Source organism: Chelmon rostratus, chromosome 2 (genome assembly GCF_017976325.1).
Source record: "Chelmon rostratus isolate fCheRos1 chromosome 2, fCheRos1.pri, whole genome shotgun sequence".
Lineage (NCBI taxonomy): Eukaryota > Metazoa > Chordata > Actinopteri > Chaetodontiformes > Chaetodontidae > Chelmon > Chelmon rostratus.
In genome coordinates, this window is record NC_055659.1 from 26572435 (window position 1) to 26593336 (window position 20902).

The 20902-nt window shown below is 41.9% G+C and overlaps 1 protein-coding gene across 2 annotated transcripts in view; it reads left to right on the plus strand.

Annotated features, from left to right (window-relative positions):
• The window catches only part of LOC121614801 (contactin-4), a 42656-nt gene that overhangs the window by 14796 nt on the left and 6958 nt on the right, over positions 1–20902 (plus strand). For both annotated transcript variants that reach the window (XM_041948895.1, XM_041948888.1), the window contains exons 10-18: positions 168–318; positions 4858–4985; positions 5556–5728; positions 8224–8341; positions 10050–10208; positions 11928–12077; positions 12709–12779; positions 13199–13433; positions 13515–13627. In XM_041948895.1, the coding sequence (XP_041804829.1) occupies positions 168–318; positions 4858–4985; positions 5556–5728; positions 8224–8341; positions 10050–10208; positions 11928–12077; positions 12709–12779; positions 13199–13433; positions 13515–13627 (1298 nt within the window). The remainder of the gene's footprint in view (positions 1–167; positions 319–4857; positions 4986–5555; positions 5729–8223; positions 8342–10049; positions 10209–11927; positions 12078–12708; positions 12780–13198; positions 13434–13514; positions 13628–20902) is intronic.

Below are 20902 nucleotides of genomic sequence, written 5' to 3' on the forward strand. Positions count from 1 at the left end.
ATGGCCTCGCTCTGTCATTTACATAATTCTTTCATACAATAAGCCAGTCTGGTGGCGAAATATAATTTCCGTAATTGCTGGTGATGCACTTGACATTTCTGCTGATGCGCAGCTGTTGCCCCTCCACAAAGCGAGACAAATGGCCTTAACACGGGTCTGTTCCTCAGCCTCCCCACCTGACTTCACCCGGCGACCCGTGAAGAAGTCCACGGTGATCCAGAGGGGGGGCGAGGTGGTCTTAGAGTGTCGCCCCCACGCTTCCCCCAGGGCCACAATCTCCTGGTGGAGAGGGGGCGAGCTCCTGAAGGACGGCAAGAGGTAGGGTACTGTATGCACCGCTGCTCATGCTACTGATGGCATCTGTTAAAGGGTTTCCTCCTGTGGTCATTTTTATTCCTTGGACTCACTGTTATTTATGCCTCTGCTCAAGGGGAGTTCGGAAGGCAGCGTTGCGTAACAGCCTTGTTTGGTCCAAGAAAATTTAATTTATTTTGTTTTATTTTTTTAGTTAGACACCTGTTCTTCACATACAAATACTTTTTTTTTTTTTTTTTTTTTTTTTGGCATATGACTGCTTACCTGGTCCCTTTTTACATGATGCAAGAATGAAGCCATTATTCCTACTATATTCAAGGCACGTGATGAAAAGCACAATATGATTTAGCTGTTAAAAGCATCCAGTGGCCCACAGTTTCTCAGAGTGCTGGATGTAGAGCAGAGGTCCTGCAGGGACGCTTCCTGTGTGAAAACCACAGAGAAAAACAATCTGACTGCATCCTTCAGGGAAACTCTACCTTGGGCCACACCGTGTCGTGATTTAAGGTCTCAGGCAACACCTACAAGCTAAAAGAAGCAGTTTGTTGCTGCACTCCGCCTGATCAGAGACTGATACTCGCATTAAGAACCAACAGAGTTCAAGCACACCATGAGAGCTGCTTTCATTAAATGTTCGGTGTAAGAGCGGGCTGAGGCTCATGTCGGTTCAGGAAGTCAGGAGCTGGGCAGGTTAACTGAGAGAGAGGTATAAAAAAAGGAAAGGGACTCAAACTGTGTGTAGAAAACATCACAACAGTTTAGTGGTTGTCAGCCATCAGTGGAAATGACTTTTCAGCGTGAATCCACTTGCGGCACTGTGGGACTGAAGGCAGATCTGACCCTCGCCAAGATGCTCCAAACTGACTTCGCTATTTTAGCCGAGTGACATAATGTTGGAGCGTTTTTAGTGGAGAAGGAAGGACAGTATCCTGGAGTTTTCCCTTTAAGCATGCTCACACGTCATCAGATACACAACTGAAAACATGTAACACAATAAAAGAGTCTGGTTTCAGATTTGTCTTGTCTGAAACTTCGACTTTTTTTGACCAATTAGCTGTTTCAGACTAGGCAATTTATAATGTCTATGAATATGCATATTTCTCCAATACTTTTCCCCAAACCAAGTTTAATTGGAGCTTTTTGTTTTTTCATGTATCCTCAGTAAGTATCCTCCCAAGTATTGCCATTCTGACATTAAAATAGCCTCCAATTAAAGGCATAGTGTGCATCTGCAAATTAATGTAATAGGATTTCTATGCATATGTTGAGCGTCATCAGTTATCTTGTGCATTAACACAGCGGAGCCACTGACACCGTGTGAAAATCACCAGCTTTAATTCTCAAGGGAGCTGTTTCGGACAGCTGTGAACGTTAAGGTCAGGGAAGCTGTCCTCTTTTATTCAAGGCGTTTAGCAAAAATAAATAACTAGATATTAAAAAAAAGTTTTAAATTTATGCTTATTTGAACTCCCCAAAGTTTTTTTTCTTGTTAAAATTAAAAGTATACTATTTGGAAATTTGAAGAAAAGTGTGAACGCTTGTATTTTCCCCAATCATACATGCAGAGGACTAACGAGCGCTACACTGCCCTACATGAACAGTTCTGTTTCATGGATCATCAGCTGGTGAGGATGCTGAATTCTGCGTGGAAAGTGTAGCTTTAGCTTCAGTCTTTTAGCCCAACATCATGCAGTTATTAAGTGCATATTAGAGAGACTTTATGAGGGTACTGGTTTTATTATAGGTCTGCTGAAAAGCAAAAAAAAAAGTCAGCCGGAGATGATGTTGACCAAACAGCAAAAGGATGATAATCCCACTGGCTTCCCACTTGCAAACCTTGTCAATTGTGTTAATTGCGATTTATAATCTGAGGTAGTCGGCACGTATTTCTTTTAATCACAACCCAAAATTTCAATATTATCAGTCATATTTACCAACAAGTCCATACACTGTTCCTCTACCATTAGCAATTTTGCAAACATTCAAATGTTAAAAATTATTCTTTCGAGTCTTTTGACGGTGAAACTCCAGACATTTGATTTCTCTCAGAATGTTGGAATTGATCGATTCAAGTTTCCTCTTAATTTTTGATATTTGTGTCCCTAAGTTGCAAATCCTTGCCTGTAACAGCTGAATCCAGGAGGAAGGTTATTTCACTGCATTTCTAGTCACTTAATTTGCTGGCAGGCGATCGGAACAAAGTGTGCAATATAATCTTTTTGCTTAATACACTTAATGCTCATTCATCTAGATCATTAAATATGCATGACTGATCAGCAGCACGTAATAATAATAATAAAAAAAAGTGTGTGTGACTTTATATGGCTTCAGCTGGATAATAAGGGATTTTACTCAGTTGATTATGATTTTCTCACTCCACTAAAAACGCTCCTTTATTTTGTAAGAGCTGTCCATTCTGTTTGGAAAACCACTCATTAAATGTTTTATTGCAGACCACAACAAAAACATCAGCCAGAGGAAATGTAAAATGTTAACAAATAGTGGTTTGAGTATCACATTTTCTGTCTATCAAAGTGTAGATGCTGAAAGGACTGCAGGAAAGAGTCAAGACAAACTGACCAGCGAGCTGTTTTATTTTCTCTATTTAACAGTGCAGCATATGCCGGCTCTCGTTTTGCACTTTTAATTTGCGAGCTGGTGTCAGATGCGTTGTGTAGCTGCTCTCTTGCTGTTCGTGCCTGTCTCGCTTTCTTTCGGGCTGCGGCTCAGATCGACGTGTGCAGCCGCGCTCCCACACACTTCCCATGACTCACCGGACCCGGCTCATCACGTGACCCGTGGGATTGATTAGTTATCATGTTCTTTCCATGGGTCGGTCATGAGGAAGGGAAGACAAATTACCCAGGCGTTACCCAGGCAGCGCATTTGTGAAAGAATAGAAATTCACAGCATGGAACGGAGTTTGTCTACAAAGCAGATAGTTCTTTACGTTTCTATTTGTTTTGCAGCTCATTGCCCCTCAGGTCATGTTCTCAGTGCGCCTCCATCACTCAGTGTTTGATATTTTTGTCAATAAATCAGGGCAAAGCACCCCGTGTCAGACATGCTCTCTGGGTCTCGGCTCGGCTCGAGTGAATGCATATTTATTCTCGGGAACCAATGTGAAATTGTTTGATTTTTGAGCTGGCTGCGGAGCATTTCTGTTTGATTTACTGCATCCAAAGGTCACAACAGGAGAGCATTATCTGCCTCATTTATGCATATGTTTACATGCTTTCCAACTTGTATGTGCAGAGGCGCCAAAATAACTGTTCCAGGCTGGAATATGAAGTATTATAAACACGGGTGTCATTTCTGCTGAGTATGTGGGCAACATGTCCCACTCACTGTTTAAATGTATGTGTCCCCTCACTTATATTGTTTCAGACTGATCTCCTCACTACAGTCTGTCTGAGCAGCGTCTTGCTGTCCTGCTACCACAATAAATATGAGAACAGGCCTGAGTTGATAAATATGTTGATACATTTACACGATTATTGCCACGCACTCAAAGCAGTGAGCTTCACGTGCAGCGGCCACAGGAGCAACGAGTGCTTTCTGGCCTTTTTGCCCCTGGTTTCAGCTCTCAGGCTACACACAGACGCCCTCCCTCACTGGTGAGGGGCTTTGGGGTATATTCACTATTAATGCTGTCCTTGGAAAAAAAAAACAAAAAAAACATTTTAACAACAAAGAGAGACAGTATCAGAAAGCACAAGAAATAAAAAATGATTTTACGAGTGATTAGTGCATTAACAGATTTACATAGCATTTATCTTTTTCTCTCATTTGTCTCTTAATTATGCTGAGATTATTATGGGAAGCAATTTTAAACAATTTTATCAAAGTTCCCTCTCGATGTATATATGGTATAATCTCTCTCTGCGTGTATATATATATATATATATATATATGTAGACAGATAGATAGATACACGCATACATATGTACATATATATGCATATATATGCACACATTTCCAGCGGAGAAATGTTATAACAATGGAAATTTCTCCCATGAGAGCAGCCTGACATTTTTTCAGGTGGGGTTACCTCTGCATGCATGTGCCCATGTTATTACTTTTCAGAAATGGCTCATAGCATGTTGATAGTATCACCACGTGTTGTGCATTGATAAGGCTGCAGCTAAAAACTCCATTCAAATTGCCTCTCTCCAGTGCTGCTCTCCTCTTCCTCGCTGTCCCGCCCGGCCCTGATGGCCCGTTGCGTATCCAACGTGCATTTAAGCTACCGCACTGTCAATACTCTGCTGACCCTACAGCAAATCTGTTCTGCTTCAGCTCAGATAATTATCTTCTGAGGCATGTAAACAGACTTTCGGGATAGACTCTGAAGCCTTCATTCAAAATGAAATGAATGGGGAAAAGTTCAGACGGCTTGAGGAATGACGCCATGTCTCAACTGGGAAGTCGTTGATTTGATTCCTATCATCACTTTTCATTCAAATAACAACTAAATAAGTTCTAAGCAAATGAGAGACGTGAGCTTGTGATGGGCTGTTTCAGTTTTGTCACTCTCCTCAGACAGACTATCATGCAGGATGGGACTCTACGGATCACCAACATCTCTAAGGCTGATGGAGGCAGGTACACGTGCGTGGCCAGAAACCATTTTGGAGCATCCAGCAGCACAGGAACGCTGATGGTGAAAGGTATTTCTTTCTTTTCCACAGGTTTCCACTGCTGTACCTTTTAAGCCAGGGGTTTAAACTTTTGTTACGGGAAAAAAAAATAGTAGCTCAAGCATGAAATTGATAATGAAATATATAGCCGTTTTATGTTCCCGCCGGTTTGACAGACGTATAAGTCATCCGTGGTTTTGTCAGCTGTGAGTTATTGTTCATGTAGCAGAGTGGGGCAAACCACCGCCGTCTCTAGCTGTGAGGAATATTTTGTCACCAACATTTGATTTAAAAAGAGCTGCTGTAGCATTTTCAGATTTGGGTTTTTAAATAATGACGGTCATAGAGAGAGAGTTCTTTCTTTCTAGTTGACATTGTGATTGCAGTGTGTTTAATTATTCATCACTGAGTTATGGAAGGCATTCGCTTCCTAAGTGAAGTTATTTAAGGTCACTTAATTACACTGATAGAGCAGGATCAGTCTCACTATTCTGGGCAAATTAAGCTTTATTACCTTCTTCATTTGGCTGGGTTTTATATAGATACAGTGCAACGTACAGCCACTCATGATTCTTCTTTGTTCCCCCCATAATTCTGCAGAGCCTACCAGGATTGTAGTTCCTCCCTTGAGCTTGGACGCCACCGTGGGACAAAGCCTCGTGTTGCCGTGTGAGGTGTCCAGTGATTCGTCCCTGAGTCCCATCTTCAAGTGGTTTTTCAATGGGAAAGCCATTGATTTCAACAGGCAGGAGCACTTTGAGCTGATTGGAGGGGTATGTTTAATGTGGGCGAACACTTAAGTCAAAGAAAATCAGTTGATACTTACAGAGAGCTGTGTTTTTCTGCCACTTACCGTCTATGATAGTCTGTGATGTTGAAAATGGAGAAATTGTTAAGTTTCCTTGTGCAGTGAGTTTTCCTGAATGCTTCTCAACCACCTGATTCTACATCTAAACCTAGATTAAAAATATATGTAGGCATCTGCCTCTGCGGCAGTTCTGAGAGAGTGAAAATTAGGAAAGATTACTGCGTTCCCGGGAGTCTAGCAGAAAAAGAGAGGTGTACACAATCTTAAAGGAATAGTTTGACATTTTTGGAAATACACTTTTACGTTTGGCAAGGGCAATTAGGAGGAAATTAGTGCAGTTTAGCATAAAGCCTAAAAGCACAGAAGAGAAACAGCTCAACTGACTTTCTCCAAACTTCTAAATTATTTCTACCAGCAGCTCGAATGCTCACCACTAACACGTTATATCCCGTTTTGTTTGACCAGCACACAAAGTGATGACAATGACTGTTTTTGGTTTCACACCTGTGAAATCACACACTAAAAGCCCACATAGGTGCAGCATCTTAACATACTGTATGTCATTGGGAGTTTGCCCACAGCAGCGTGTCAGGAGACACTGGAAAATCACTGCACCTAAGAAACCCCAGTAAATACACAAATTATTGTTTTTATATTTCTGTTTATGTCCAGATTAAACAAATGAGATGCGACATGTTTAAGGAAAATATACTTTGCTTTCCCGTTGGAGAGTTGAGACATTACATCAATACCACTGTCATGTCTGTCCATTAAATATAAGGCTAATGCTAGCAGGCTGTTAGGTTAGCTTAGCACAAATACAGACTGGAATTCTGATTCCAGGTCAGAGGTCACAAAACCCCCCTACCAGCACCTCTAAAGCCTGATTGTTTTATCCATACAAAAAAAAGCAAAGCATAAAAATGAGATCTTGCAGAGGGTGCAGCGGGGTTTTGCACCGGACTACTTCTTGGATCTGAGCACTTGCAGCAGAGATTCCAGGGCCCAGATGCATTAATCTGTGTGTAGATTCACAACTACCACAATGTTTACCCACAAAGACAAAAACATGCATGTTGTCACGTTTATAAAGCTATCCACCTGATCCTGCTTTATAAATCTCATTGTGGAAATGGGTGCACATGCACAAGCTTGATTTCCACCCCCACAGTCAGCCAGGATTAGACGCAGAAATGGCCTTAAACATCCGTTTGGTATATCAATACTCATCATCACATCAATACTCAGACCTGCTCCATCACTCATTAGACCTGCCAATGAGAAGAATGGTCAATGTGCAGTTTAACCAAAAAAAGTTCAATTTAACTGACTCCAACAAATGTCATTGTGTCATCTGTAGCGCCCATATTCATCACATGTACCTTTGAAATATGTTCTTGTTAATACCTCAGTCATCATTATTAAACATCAGGAGGATGACCAATGATTTATTGATAGTGCTCATATTGAAACAGACTTTCTGAAATGCGTCACAATTCAGGATCAGATGAGGAGATCATTTACTGGGAAGTAATGGCTCCAGTGTAAATAAGAAGAATGATAAAATGAATCTCTCATGTGGGCACATTCTCACCACACATTCCTCTTTCATAAATACCAGTTTACGTGTGTGGGAAAAGGCGCACGGCGTGGCGTTTGTGTGCGCACACATCATTTGAATGCCTGGCCCCAGGAGGTTACCGGTGAGTGGCCTCTGCCTTAAAGCCCACGTGGCAGAAGGCGTGTGTACGTACCTCAGACACGCCAGCAGATGTTAGCGTGTTGCGTCTGAGAGGCAAACAGGGATGATGTTTCTCCAGCCCGGAGGTGATTTCGGTCTACGAGCAAATCAATCATCCTCCTGAACAAAAGGAGCCTAAATTTTTGCAATCAGCCTCATGCTCCCTCTTGAGCTCACCAGGCTCGGTGAAGCCGCCGCTCAGCTCTGACATTTCCACACTGAACATAATCACAACAGCTGCTTAGTAACTCGCCTTCGCTTTTTACTCGGAGCGAGTGATTTCTGAATTGCTGCGTCTTCCTGTGGAAAAAAACTCTTGAAAGTTACGTGTGTGCGCGCGTGCACATGACGGTTAAGTGCAGAAAGCAGCTTTGGAATGTTTTACTAGAGCCATTCATCTGAGCTGAAAGGGTGTAGGCTGAACACAGCAAACACTGATTCAAAGAAAAGAAAGCTGTTTCATAACAGGCCGTTTTTCTGCGGCCCTCCTTACAATGGAAAACTGAATTAATTTGTTTTGCTAGACTGTCATTTTCTTTTTTTTCCTAGTAGTCCTGTGGTGAATTCCTGCAAGATTCTTCTATGCAGGATTTATTGAGAGAGAAACTGAACGTGTTCGAGGATTTTCCATACTCCTGTTTTTGACTTTGATTCTGCTACTTTTGCTGTTTTTTGTCCCCCTCTCCAAGACTTTTATACGGATGTGTCTTTGTCATCAGGGATTTGCCGGTGACCTGATGGTGAGGAACATTCAGCTAAAGCATTCTGGGAAGTATGTGTGCATGGTGCACACTGAAGTTGACACTGTCTCAGCAGCAGCAGACTTAATCGTCAGAGGTACGCCTCTCGCTCCTTTCTTACACTGCTTGTCATTGTTTAACGCTTTCTATGGAGTTTTTCAGTTTCTTGTTTGTTTTTTATTTATGGAAGGTGTGTGTTTCTTAAAGAGTTAGTCTGTTTTTAACCCATGAGCTCTATTTCCAAAGTAAGTTTTAACAAATTCGGCCCCATATATTCTGTTGAAACTCCAGTGTCTTAACTTAATACACATATTGGATGTAGATGTGCTGAGCATTAGAGGCTGATTTAATTCAAGGGTCCCATGTGACTTGATACATCAAAAGCTTTTTTGGTTTTTTTAATTTTCAAAAAGCCTGAGAGGAAATACTTGAAACCAAAATGTCACCAAAAACCTCTGATGCTTGGCTGAGGTGGAAAAGTTTGTGTATCGATAAAGCGAAATGGAGCAAAGTGCGGTGGCAACAGACTTATTGAATAAATCAGGACGTGTTTGAAGCATGTGGCGTGGAGCTGTCACTGCACTGAAGAGATGAAGAACAGCAGCAGATGAAAATGTCAGATCTGTGTGGAGCGACGAGGAGGAGACTTCTTCAGATCACTCATATTTCCCTCATGTTTCCTACATGGAGCTTGAGGTTTGACTGGAGCTTGTTTAATCGTGTCATCTTGTTGCCTCCTCTTCCTCTGTCACACTATAATTGCACCTCACTGCAGAGTTACTTACTTCTAATATTCACATAATAGCAGTGGGTAAAAATACACTATAATAAATGATTAATTAATTAATGATTAATTGTTATGTTCTCGGCTGGTTGCACTGTCGGCCTGATCTCTTTCAGAGCAGGTCACCCATGATCAAAAATGACCAAATGGAGAGGAAAGTCCAGGCTGACCTCACCAAGTAGGGGAATAATCCCGTCGTCTGAAATGTTCAGATTGGCAAAGCCTGGCGTCAAGACTCTGCAGCCAAAGTCAGGCGGTGCAGCTTTTACACAGCGCGTCTCTGTATGCATAATCTGAAACCAAACGCTGTTGATACCCAGTGATCTTCTTCCAGCAGCAGGTAGTCCCGCCGAGGTCTCGCTGCTGCTTTTGCAGATTTGTGGGCTTAGCAGGAAATCTCATGTCAGTTATCCCAATCCCTGCCTGTTTGTTTGATCTCGCGTTGCTCCTTTCTCTAATTTCAATGAGATCCCAATTGAAAATCTTGCCTTGTTTTTCCAAATCCCCGGTCAGGGTTGTTCTCTCGAGTTATTGTTAAATAATGATTTCTCTCGTCTTGGTTAGTTCCTTTGGACATCCGGGCTCTGGAGCTTTAGCCTAATGGATGTTTTCTTCCAAGAGGAAAATAGGTCAAATTTGTAAATGTTCCTCTCACTTAACAATACTTCATGAGTCACCTGACTATGTTTTTTGTCGTAGAATCATAGAATTTTCATGACCATGCAAGTGATAATGCATCATTACAAGCGTAAATTCACTTATGTACGTAAGCTGAGATAGTAGATAACCTGAGTTCCTATTGTACTGCACGATCCAATATATTGATTAGACTGGCACTCCCGATAGAGCCAATTATAGCTCCACTAGCCATGAATTGAGGTTGTTAGCTGCGTTATGAATCACTTAACACCTGTGCTGGGATCTGAGTCGACCGTACCAACCTGAGGTGATTCATTTGTCTCTGCTGCTGTAGTGCAGCGCCGATGATACAGGTGTCTGTCCTTGTTTCCTGGTGCCGCAGGACCTCCTGGTGCCCCGGAAGGCCTGCTGGTGACTGACATTACTGACACCGCTGTGCAGCTGTCCTGGGGCTCCGGGCCTGACAACCACAGCCCTGTTACCATGTACATGGTTCAGGCCAGGACCCCCTTCACTATAGGCTGGCAGACTGTGAGAACAGGTAACAGCTGCACCACCACCAAACACTTATTCACTATTAATGTAAGTCAGAACTGCAATATGTGGGTCTATGGTCATTTATAAGACTTCCTCTCTTTGTCAGATGCATTGCTTGGACCAGAGAAAAGCTGAAAATATTTCATAGCTCTTACTATGAATGAACGTTTGTTTAGTGAGCATTAAACAAACAAACTAGTTTTTTTGGAAAACTGATATAGACAGATACTAAGATGGATAAAACTAGATGGATAAAAACTAAAAAGTACAGTACATATATGTACATTATAGTGATAGGGATCCTATTGAGGATCTTTTTTTTTTCTCTTCCTAAAATTTACATATGGAAACCATGATGCAGCTCAAACATTAGACAGAACCTCAATATACAGCATGTTCAAACTAACCCATAGTAGATTTTTGAGGCCAGTCCTGATAGCTCACTTACAGTTTCACTGCATCAGGTGATATTCCTTTTTATGATCTAAGCACTTAACATCCTTTAAAGAAGCATTCCAGTGATTCAGCTTTGCAGTTTCATTAAAAAAGAATAAAAGCAAAGCAGCAGAGGCTGAGATTTCCTGACTTTTAGTAAATCGCATCGGTCCAGCTCCAAAAACACTGGATCCTACATTTCCCTTCTCTGCCGTGGACAAACTATGCTCAGGAAACAGTGTTTATAATATTCAGAAAACATATTTCGGGCATTCCCGTACAGTAATTTCAATTGCAATTGTAACTAAAAGTTGTATTTGAACCAGTGTTTATTAGGTAGGCTCTCCGTTGGCTGCAATGGCAACAGTTAGGACCAGCAGTCCAGGGCTCCACAGAAATCACAGAAATAACACAATACCTGACAGTCTTAGGAAGAAGACTTAAGGACTGTATTACAGACATGATCAACTATCTCAAAGTAACAAATGCAACCTACAACAGCCTCACAATGCATGTGAGTCTTATAATATTGACTGCTGCTTGTGGTGCTGTTGTGTTATTGTGAAAGGCATGTGTAATGTCATGCCTCCCCTCGTGTATGTAAAGGTGAATGGACAAAGTATTAGAGAGATGTGCATCTTTGTTCCCAGATGATAAAGGGTAAAATGGCATTAGAAGCCTGTATTACAGCTTAGTAAAACTGCCGTTACGTGCTTTCTTCTGATTTATGTCACCTTACTTGGTGATATAAAGCCAGTATGAGGACAGATCAAGATATCAGTCTTCTCTTCAGATTTTTATTACTCCATATTACTTACCAGAATATTTGGCAGAAATAATACTTGAAGGCTGATTAAGTGATCATCTGTAACCTCATCTATTTAAGGTTACAGTTTTATCTGAAAGACACTGCATTTAAGCATAACAAGCCAATTACAGGTATATGTTCGGTTCGGTAATCTCAGCCACATTAAATGAAGTCACCTAACAGTTTATTAATTATATTTCTTAATTGCATTCATATATGAAACTGCATTGCGAGCTGCAGGCACTGCTGTGCAATAGCCACAGTAAATGAAGGATGTGTATAGCTGGTGGACCGCTTACACCATGAATGTGCTGTAACTGCATGGAACAGTATGAGACAAATGTCTGCAAATGTCACCATTTCACTGTGATGTACCTCACTGGTTTTGAAGTGTTTCTATATTTGCTGAAGACAAAATGTGAAATGTGCTCCAGTAACACAACACAAAACACATCTCAATTCTAAATTCTTTAATCCTAGTTCCTGATTCTGTGCCTGGACAGATGATGCATGCAACAGTGAAAGATTTGCACCCCTGGGTGGATTATGAATTCAGGGTGGTGGCAATCAACAGTGTTGGTGTCGGAGAACCCAGCACGCCATCAAAACAGATTCGAACCAAAGCAGCAGGTATCCTCTCAATTTGTTGTTTCTCTTCATAACAAATTAATCAGTCCCACTTGGAAAATGTAATTTTGCTGTTTCGTTCAGTGCTCTTCCTCCCTGTGATGTTACTCATTTCAAATCTTGTTCACTTTCAAGCCAATACTTTGATTACTCAATTGCATGCAAAATAAGTGGAAATTGAAATACACTTTGAAACATTTATCGACACTAAGCTCGTGTGCGCCAGCACTCTTTAACTTGTGCCATGATTAATTAATAATTGCATGAAGAGAATATGTGACCTATCTGCAAGTGCCATGAGGCAGCGACATGAAAGTGTCTATTTGGAGCAGCTTAGCTGAGTAATTCCATCCTGCTGGTTGAATCACAGGGGAACAGGTTTCCCGTTGCGCTCCACACATGGGGCCGACATACGGCGCTTGGCTAATAACGGCACCGTACATGAGTAGTAATGCCACAGTCAACAAAAACCTAATTCTCCGCTGTGTGAACCCATTTAGTGTAAATAAGAAGCTCTCCAGAGCGGCTGTGATCACCTGATTTAGAGCTGTGTGATTTAATAGAATCCTCTGTACCTGCCTTGGACATAACACTCCAAACCGAGGGATGATAAGTTTCCTTTGTGCTTGTTTAGTTCCCAAGGTTGCGCCAGTTAGTGTGAGTGGTGGCGGAGGAGCTCGAGGAGAACTTGTCATCATGTGGGAGGTAAGAGGATCATGGGCATGTTTGAGTGGGCATTCATTGTGACAGAGCATTCTTTGAATCTTTTGACGAGAATGGACTCCTGGCAGTGTTCCTGTGTCTGCGGCGGCCTGGCTTCAGTGGAGTGGCTTCTAATTAAAGGCAGGGCTTTTCTGATTTGCTGCCTACTGACTCCCCCTATTGTGTAAATCAGAATGGAGACAAAGAGCTAGTGCAAGTGTGTTAATGCATGTGCAGATCTAGAATTAGTCGACAACTTCACATTTTTTGGACGTGGTTCACGGCGCAGGAAGTTGCTGCACTTGCTCATAGTTTGTTCGACATAAAGCACTGTTTCTACTTGCCTTTTTTGCAACTCCCTAATTAGATTTCTGCTCACAGTTGTTTGGGTCATGGGCGTAACTTTTCTGTCCCTATCCCAGCCAGTTCCAGAGGAACAGCAGAGCGGAGAGGACTTTGGCTATGTCGTGGCTTTCCGCCCACTTGGCAGCAGCACCTGGATCCAGACAGTGCTGGCATCACCTGATGCATCGAGGTATATTTACAGAAACGACAGCATCGCGCCTCTGTCCCAGTTTGAAGTCAAAGTGGGAGTCTACAACAGCATGGGAGAGGGGCGATTCAGCCGTGTCGTCAGGGTGTTCTCTGCAGAGGAAGGTGAGACATTAAGTTAATTTGAAAACCTATGTTTTCATTCTTAATTGCAAACATGCATAATTCATGATCTGTCATATTTAGAACCGGCTGAGGCGCCGTCAAGAGTCTGGGCCCGCGCTGCGTCAGCATCTGAGATTGAGGTGTACTGGGAACCGATTCCCCCTGGGTCCAGCGGCGAGAAGATCATATATGAGGTATGAAAAAGGAAAAGTTGAAATAAAAGCCCTACAAGGAATATTCAAACAAGGAGTAGACGTTAATCCCTGAATGACTGACAGAACAATAAGATGGTGTTCATGTCAATATAACAACCGAGAGGAACGGCATGGAAACACTCACGCTCAATACCACGGCTGTCTGAGAGCTGCTATTCAAAAAGAAATAAATAAATAAGAGAAAGTGTGAACATCATACATCACTATCCTCTACAACAAACACTCTCCTGGGATTTGACCGTGGAAAACCTAGATAAAAATAACATTCTCTCCGAAAGCCCAGATATCTTACCTGGTAGAGTATACCCAGGTGGCCTAACCTCTGCTCACAAGCTTTGAGGTCATTGCCAGCGTTTGGTACACATGTTGTTGTAAAACTGGGGTTTGAAGCACCATGATGACGTGGCTTGGAGCCAGACAGAGCAGTTTGCATGAATATACATGCTAAACAGAGGGAAAAACATTACACAGATATATATATGTATCTTTTTAAAACTTTTTAACATCAAAAATTATTTAATTTATTGTTATTTGACCTATCTACCTAAAAACACAAGCACTCAAATGATCTTTTCGTGACATGTGGGTTGATATTTATTCAAACTCTCACAATGACAAACTTTTCCTGTCCTCTAACTTTTTATGACATACATTCCAATTGATCTCATTGAAGCTTAAATTGCCGTCTAATCGTGTTTTACTGGATGATTTGAATTACACAGGCTGGGCACAGCGCCAACAAGTGTACTGCACAAGGCTGCTGCAGCAGTCCAACTGTTATGTTTCACTTTGGTTTCTAATTTAAGTCATGTAGCAACAGTAAAATATGCAGAAATTATGCAATATTATATTCTGGGTGAGCAAATGTTGAGTCTTTGTACAAAAGGACTTATGTTTCAGAATGACATTAAATCATGCTGCACACTATTTTACTGGAGGTGACATCATTCAGTTTCCCCTAATGATTTGAAAGGTTAAAGTAATGCATCAGGTGAGTACTCTAATTATTAAGTTAACAAATATTGACTGGTGGTGCAAGATGTTGGTGGAAAGAAGTGTGACAGTCGCAGGACTTTTCCAACTTGCATTTTTAGTTGTGGGCTAACCTGAACCATGAAGATTCGATTAAGCGAAGTTTCTTTTGTTGTTAGCCTAAAAGCATGTGTTTTTCCACAGGATATGTCTCCTTAAGGCCATCATTTATTTTAGTATTGGCTGGAGGGACAATTTGGTTCCTTTCACTGCAATTAGACCAAGGCAGCAATTAAGTGGTGCCGCGGCAGCTGACTGGTGAGGGCAGAAAAATTAAGCTACCGATGTGCAATGGGATGACCCATCAACAAGCGGTTACTTGGACTTAGTTAGACCAAGATTTGATGACATTGCACATTCCATGTAGCAAGTGTGAAAGCCCTCAAGTGTCTTTGGCAATATATGAGAAGTTTGGAGAACATCTCAAGATGTAGAGTGTAACACAGTAACTGTCAATGTAAACAATATGCCTCAGTATCAGTAACCTCAAAGGTCCCTTTGTTAAGCATTTTATAGATTGTAATAGTATAATGTAATGCATTTTAACCAAGGGCTGATTTCTCTATTCATGTCCAACTCTGCAAGCTACCACAGTCTTTTTTCTCCACCACGTCTGTGTCATAGATAGTTTTCACTTCTTCATCCCTCCAGTAGACAAGGTCCCTTCTAGCTGTCAGGAAATGGTCAAATGGTCAGAGAAGGAGCTGCAAGCACAATACAGTAGGTGACATATTATCATGTTTTAAGTTGACAAACCTAGCAAACAGCTGTTTATTTCCACATCCAGCAGTTATACATCAGCATCATCAGTCTAAACAACTGACAACTGTGTCAGAGATGACCGCAGTGGCTCTGATGTTACATCCACACCCTTTTAAAAGGGGTATGAGGAGCTATAGAATGGCCGAACTGTAATGTTCATATTGTTATTCCGTGAAAAATAAAGTGAAGGAACTTCCTCTGCCGGGAAGTGTCCAAGTTAATTGGAGTAAACCAACATGGCCGGACTAGTTCCAGTAGCTCCTCACAGTAAAAATTTAGAACCATCTCTGTACAAGTCATTACACGTAACAAAGTGGCTTATTGGGTCGCACACAAGAAGAGCATACCTGCTTTTCCTGAGTCCCAGAGAATAGCTGCAATGCAAACTTTTGTATCTGTTCTCCTCTGAGAGAAGTCCAGAAATAAAGTCTCTCTGTAGGTGATCCTGAACATCCCAGAAGAGGATGTCCTCAACATCATGAGAGGCCTTAGTCAGTCCCTCACTCCAGCCAGAGGGAAGGAGACAAAGAAACTGGAGCGCTTTGCCCATTCATAATGTTCTATTCATACATGCTGCCAGAACACAGAGGTTTGCCAAAATGTGTTTTATCACAGGCCTTTAGTGATGGAAATCAAGAAGTCATCTCTATTTAGAACCAGTTAACCAGTGCAAATGATTTCTATCTGGAGAATCGTACCAACACTACTGATTCCTCTGATGTTTTACGCAAACTGTGACTTAACGCTGAAGCCATGGGGGAAATATGTCTCATTAAGTGGCTACATGTTATCAAACAGATGTATTTTCCTCGAATCAGGTTGATGGGTATCAACAATACTACCACATGAACGAGTAAAATACTTCATTGATGCTCACCCCCAGAGGCTGAGCAGCGAGCTGTGGAGCACAGAGCCTGGAGAGGTTCTCGTATGTCCCAGCAGAGCAGGTCTGCCCCAAAGGGCTCTCCATGAATAGTGGCCAATGTAATTCCATGTAGGCATTGGAAGCAGTGCCTTTGATTTCACTGGTGTCCTCTAACATGTCTGCTTGATGTGTTAGCAGATGACACACACACACACAAGTCAGCCTTTACTCTGGCTGATACATATAAACCATACTACGTAATAGCAGATGAGGGAAAGTAACTTCAAACTCGTGTACTTAGAAAGAAACATGTACGTCTGACTGCAGATTTGAGGTGCCATGAAGTCACTTCTTACCTAACTGCACCACCACGACAACAAAACTTTCACACCTTCAGTTTTCTTCCCCTTTTTGTTCATAGCACTGCTTCACCTATGTTCACCAAAAGAGCAGGATCCACCCTCACTGACAGAATGGACAAGTGTTAACAGACTTCAAAAGTACAAAATGCTTCAGAAAACACACCTCTCAACACTTTGAACTGCAAACGTTTGAGCCTGTCTGCATCACAAGCAGAATTATACGCCACTATAAACCCTGACCATGCTAAAGTTAACTCTGTGTGTTCACCCAACCCCCTCTCCTGCTTATGTTTTCATGGATTCGGCTGACTCATTTGAGTCAGTCAAGTTTGGCTGAAAAGTTGACGGCAGGCATAACCACCTATTTGATGTGTTTGCAACATTAATTCATCCATTCCTTACACTTTTCTTTTTTTTGTGCTTGAAAGTGCGACAAAAAACTTGAAACTTTACGTTTATCAGTATCACTTCTATTACAGCTCCACTGAAAAAAAGGTGGATGGTGAATTGAGAGATGTTGAATCAGCAGGGATGTAAGGTCGCTGAGATGAACATGTTGTGTTTTGTTCAAAATGAAAACTCGGCCTCCTGGGAAACAGCCAAAGACCGTTACGCACTCTGCTACTTCCTCTCTCATGTCTGAGGATTTGTTGTGGACCTCCAGAGCTGTTTGTGAAGGTAACTCAACCTTATCAAATCAATCATAGTTAGCGATGGTCAGTTAATGTGCATTGTTTTATCCGGTATCTGCTAAAAAGCAAACTGAGCTAGTTAATGTCGATGCAAATGTACCACATACTACTCACAGTAACAGCAAGTGAGCCCGCAAACAGCTGTTAACATTGATGTTTCACAAACTGTGTGAAAGATTTCTCTCCAGGGGCCATGGCCTCGCTTTGTTTCTCCTGTGTAACACGTCTCTACAGTTTGAGGCTCAGTCAGTCACAATCAGATGGAGATGTGATGAACAGGTCGAGTTAGTGTTAGAGGAGAGCAGCAGTTCAACTTTATCGTTTGATTTTCTTTCTTTTTTGGCGTTCCTCCAGCCAAGGACATTGATTAACTTCTGCTTTGCTTTGACTGATGCCCCTGAGTCTTTGTGGTAATGGTGAGTATTCATATTCAAGACTTTTATTTGATTTTTAATTGCATTTTAAGGTGGTTGGCTAATAACTTAAAGATGGGCTGTCCCTTGGTGGGAAACCTCCTGAAAGCTTCACCAAGCAGCTTGGAAAAAGAAATTAATTCAAAAATAACATTTAATTTAGTTATTGTGTAGATCAGAGGTGGGGAACCTACGGCCTCCAGGACATATACAGTCCACAACACTGTTGCATCTGGCCCTCCAGGAAATTCATTAATGCAAATTTTAATTTTTTTTTCAGTGATGAAGAAAATAGCATAAAGTAACGACTAACACATTCTTCTGAGTGTTCCCTGAATGCAACACGCACATAGCTGTTAATATCATGGCAGTGTATCATGGCAGCTGTCAAGGAAACAAAGTAGATGCAGAGTTTTGTGTTTTCCAAGATAAATGAACAAACAGCAGTTTTTCTGTTGAAGTCAGGCTAGTGAGTTTGTCTAAGTTAGCTTGTGGGGACACACTCACAGTGTAGGAAAACGATGACCTCAAGAGTCATTACAGCGACAAACATGGATGAGCTGAGAGGACAGATGCGCTTAGATAAAGTAAACGCTCTGCAGTGAAGTTCAGATGCTCATCAAATAGCTTCCACAGACCACTTTCTGACTGACAGTGTGGAGCAGGCGAGGTTTGTGGTGAGCAGCTAATAGCTAAGAAGCTGAAACCTCATTCAGAAGGAGAATTTGTGAAGGAGAGCCTTGTTGCTGCTGTGGAGCTGCTGCACCAGACAAAGTTAAACTGTTCCAGAGAGTCAGTTTGTCTGGAATAATTCATAGAGATGAAGGAAAACCTGACGTGGAAACTCAGTGACAGCAAGTGTCTGTGTGATCTGACCTTCATGGTGGACATTACCAAGAACTTCACAGAGCTGAACCTCGAGCTCCAGCAGCTTCTCAGTTCTCTGCTTTCAAATGTGAAATCATCTGAAGTGAAATTAAAGCTGTGACAAGTGCAAATAGAAAGAGGAAACACTGCATTTTACTGCTCTGCAAGAACAAAAGCTGCTGTGACGTCTGAATATGCTGCTGAGTGTGAAAACTCCTTCAGGTGTTTGCTGAGAGCTTTCAGGACATAAAAAGTAAAAAGGGGAAAAAAAAGCCACATGAAATCATGTGATGGATTTCATGGAAAACCAGCTGCAAGCAGCATCACTCCCATCAGATATCAGATGCCTGGCCAAAGAGAAGCAGCTGAAGCCCTCGCAGAGGTCTGTGTGATACATGTGTTCAATAATTTAGCATGGCCAGGGGCTCTGCCAAAGGGGGGTCGAGGGGGGGGGCATGGCCACCCTGATACAAATGCTGTCCTCTTCAAGCGAGCACTCCCTCCCCTTGTCATATTTGCATAATAATCTCAGGTGCTGCCTGAGCACCAGAGTGTGCCACGCCTATGAAAGATTTCTGGGTTCACTACTGAGTATGACCCTCGAAGGACGTTATAAAAACTGAAATGGCCCGTCATTGGAAAAAGGTTCCCCGCCCCTGATGTACATTCTATGTTCATCCAGCCATAGCCACTGATAGACTTCAGCTTTACAGTGAGTGGTCCTCCAGAGGCTCAGTGGTAGTGGGGAGCCGTATTTAAATGGATTTAATAATTGTATTTCTTTTTGAAAGTGCCTGTTTAAATGGGCTGTTTCAGATTCACATATGTGGGGAAATAACCCTGACCTCTCTTCATCAGGAGCTTGAAGAAGATGAAAAAATAAAAAGCTGAGGTTAAATTAAAAAAAATACTTAGCAGTTTTACTTCATCTTACTAACTTTTATTTCTTAATGTTGCCTACGTTACTAAATATCTGCTATGGGATTCTTATGTTTGTAATTTTTCTTGTTTTCACCTGTAGTCCAGACTTTTCTGCAGCCAGGGGTACAACCTGAGACGCTGCTGAAGATATTCATTAAGAGAGGGCAGCGAGGTGAAATAACAAGCCAGTTGACTGGAGTTTACTGTACTATGACTAGCTCAATCTTAATCTTTTTTCTTTGTCATGACCCGGCCTACTCTGCCTCTGTTTGGCTGGTGATTATTACCATTGTTGGTTGGGGTCGTCAGGTTCATGAGGACTGAGATTGTTTATGGTCTGGGTAAGAACATCAGGGTAAGCCAATCAGAAGCAGAGCAGGGCGGGTCATGCCTTCACCGTCCTTATTGCTGGGCACCGTAAAATGTTGACTCATCGCTAACAGGTACACTCAATTCACCACTCAACAAAAACATGAGCATGTTCAATGAACAGGCCTTTTTAGCACATTTGCACACAACAATGACAAGGATGACAGCTTATAAAAACCAGCAGACATCAGGACCGTCCTCAAGGGCAAGATGGTGGAGCACGATTGCAGAGAACCACGTTTGTCGCTGCCATTTTGCTTGAGCTAAACTACCCTCCTGAACTCAAGTCATACTTTAAAGCGCTCTGAAGCAACACACTCTGCGGGATCAGTGTGCTGTTACCAGTGTGTAATGGCGAGGCAGACAGGATGCAATTTTCAGTGTTCATCATTTTGCAGTATTCACGTTATCGCTGCCTCCATTGCACTCATTGTGGACTTTGGTTCCCCTCACATGGACTTGGACTGTCTGTTGTATGATCCCTCCCCCCTGCTTTTCAAGTGCTCTTACATTGTTGTTCCTTTCAGAGTAGTGTTTCTCTTAGCTTCGGCCTTCGGTGGATGTTAATGTTGCTGTCTTGATATTGTCCTGTTTGCCTTTGACAAAACTGCAGTGTTTTTTATTAAAGGCTCTTCAACACGACTGTGTCATTATCTGTTTATTTTGATTGGAAAATATGAGCATTTGTCATAAAGCTACGGAGCCCCTAAAGTGTCATGAAGAAAAAAATATATATATCGTGCGCACGAGATACTAAAACGTGCGCACGAGATACTAAAACGTGCGCACGTTTTAGCTAAATCGTGCGCGCGAGATACTAAAACGTGCGCTCGATTTAATGCACTCGTTCATTCATACAGACAGGTAGTAACAACAATAGACAGCCGGGCTCCGTTCACGATTGAATCTGATTTTAATATTCACCATATAAGGCGCACCTAAAAAGCCTTTAATTTTCTCAAAAACCCACA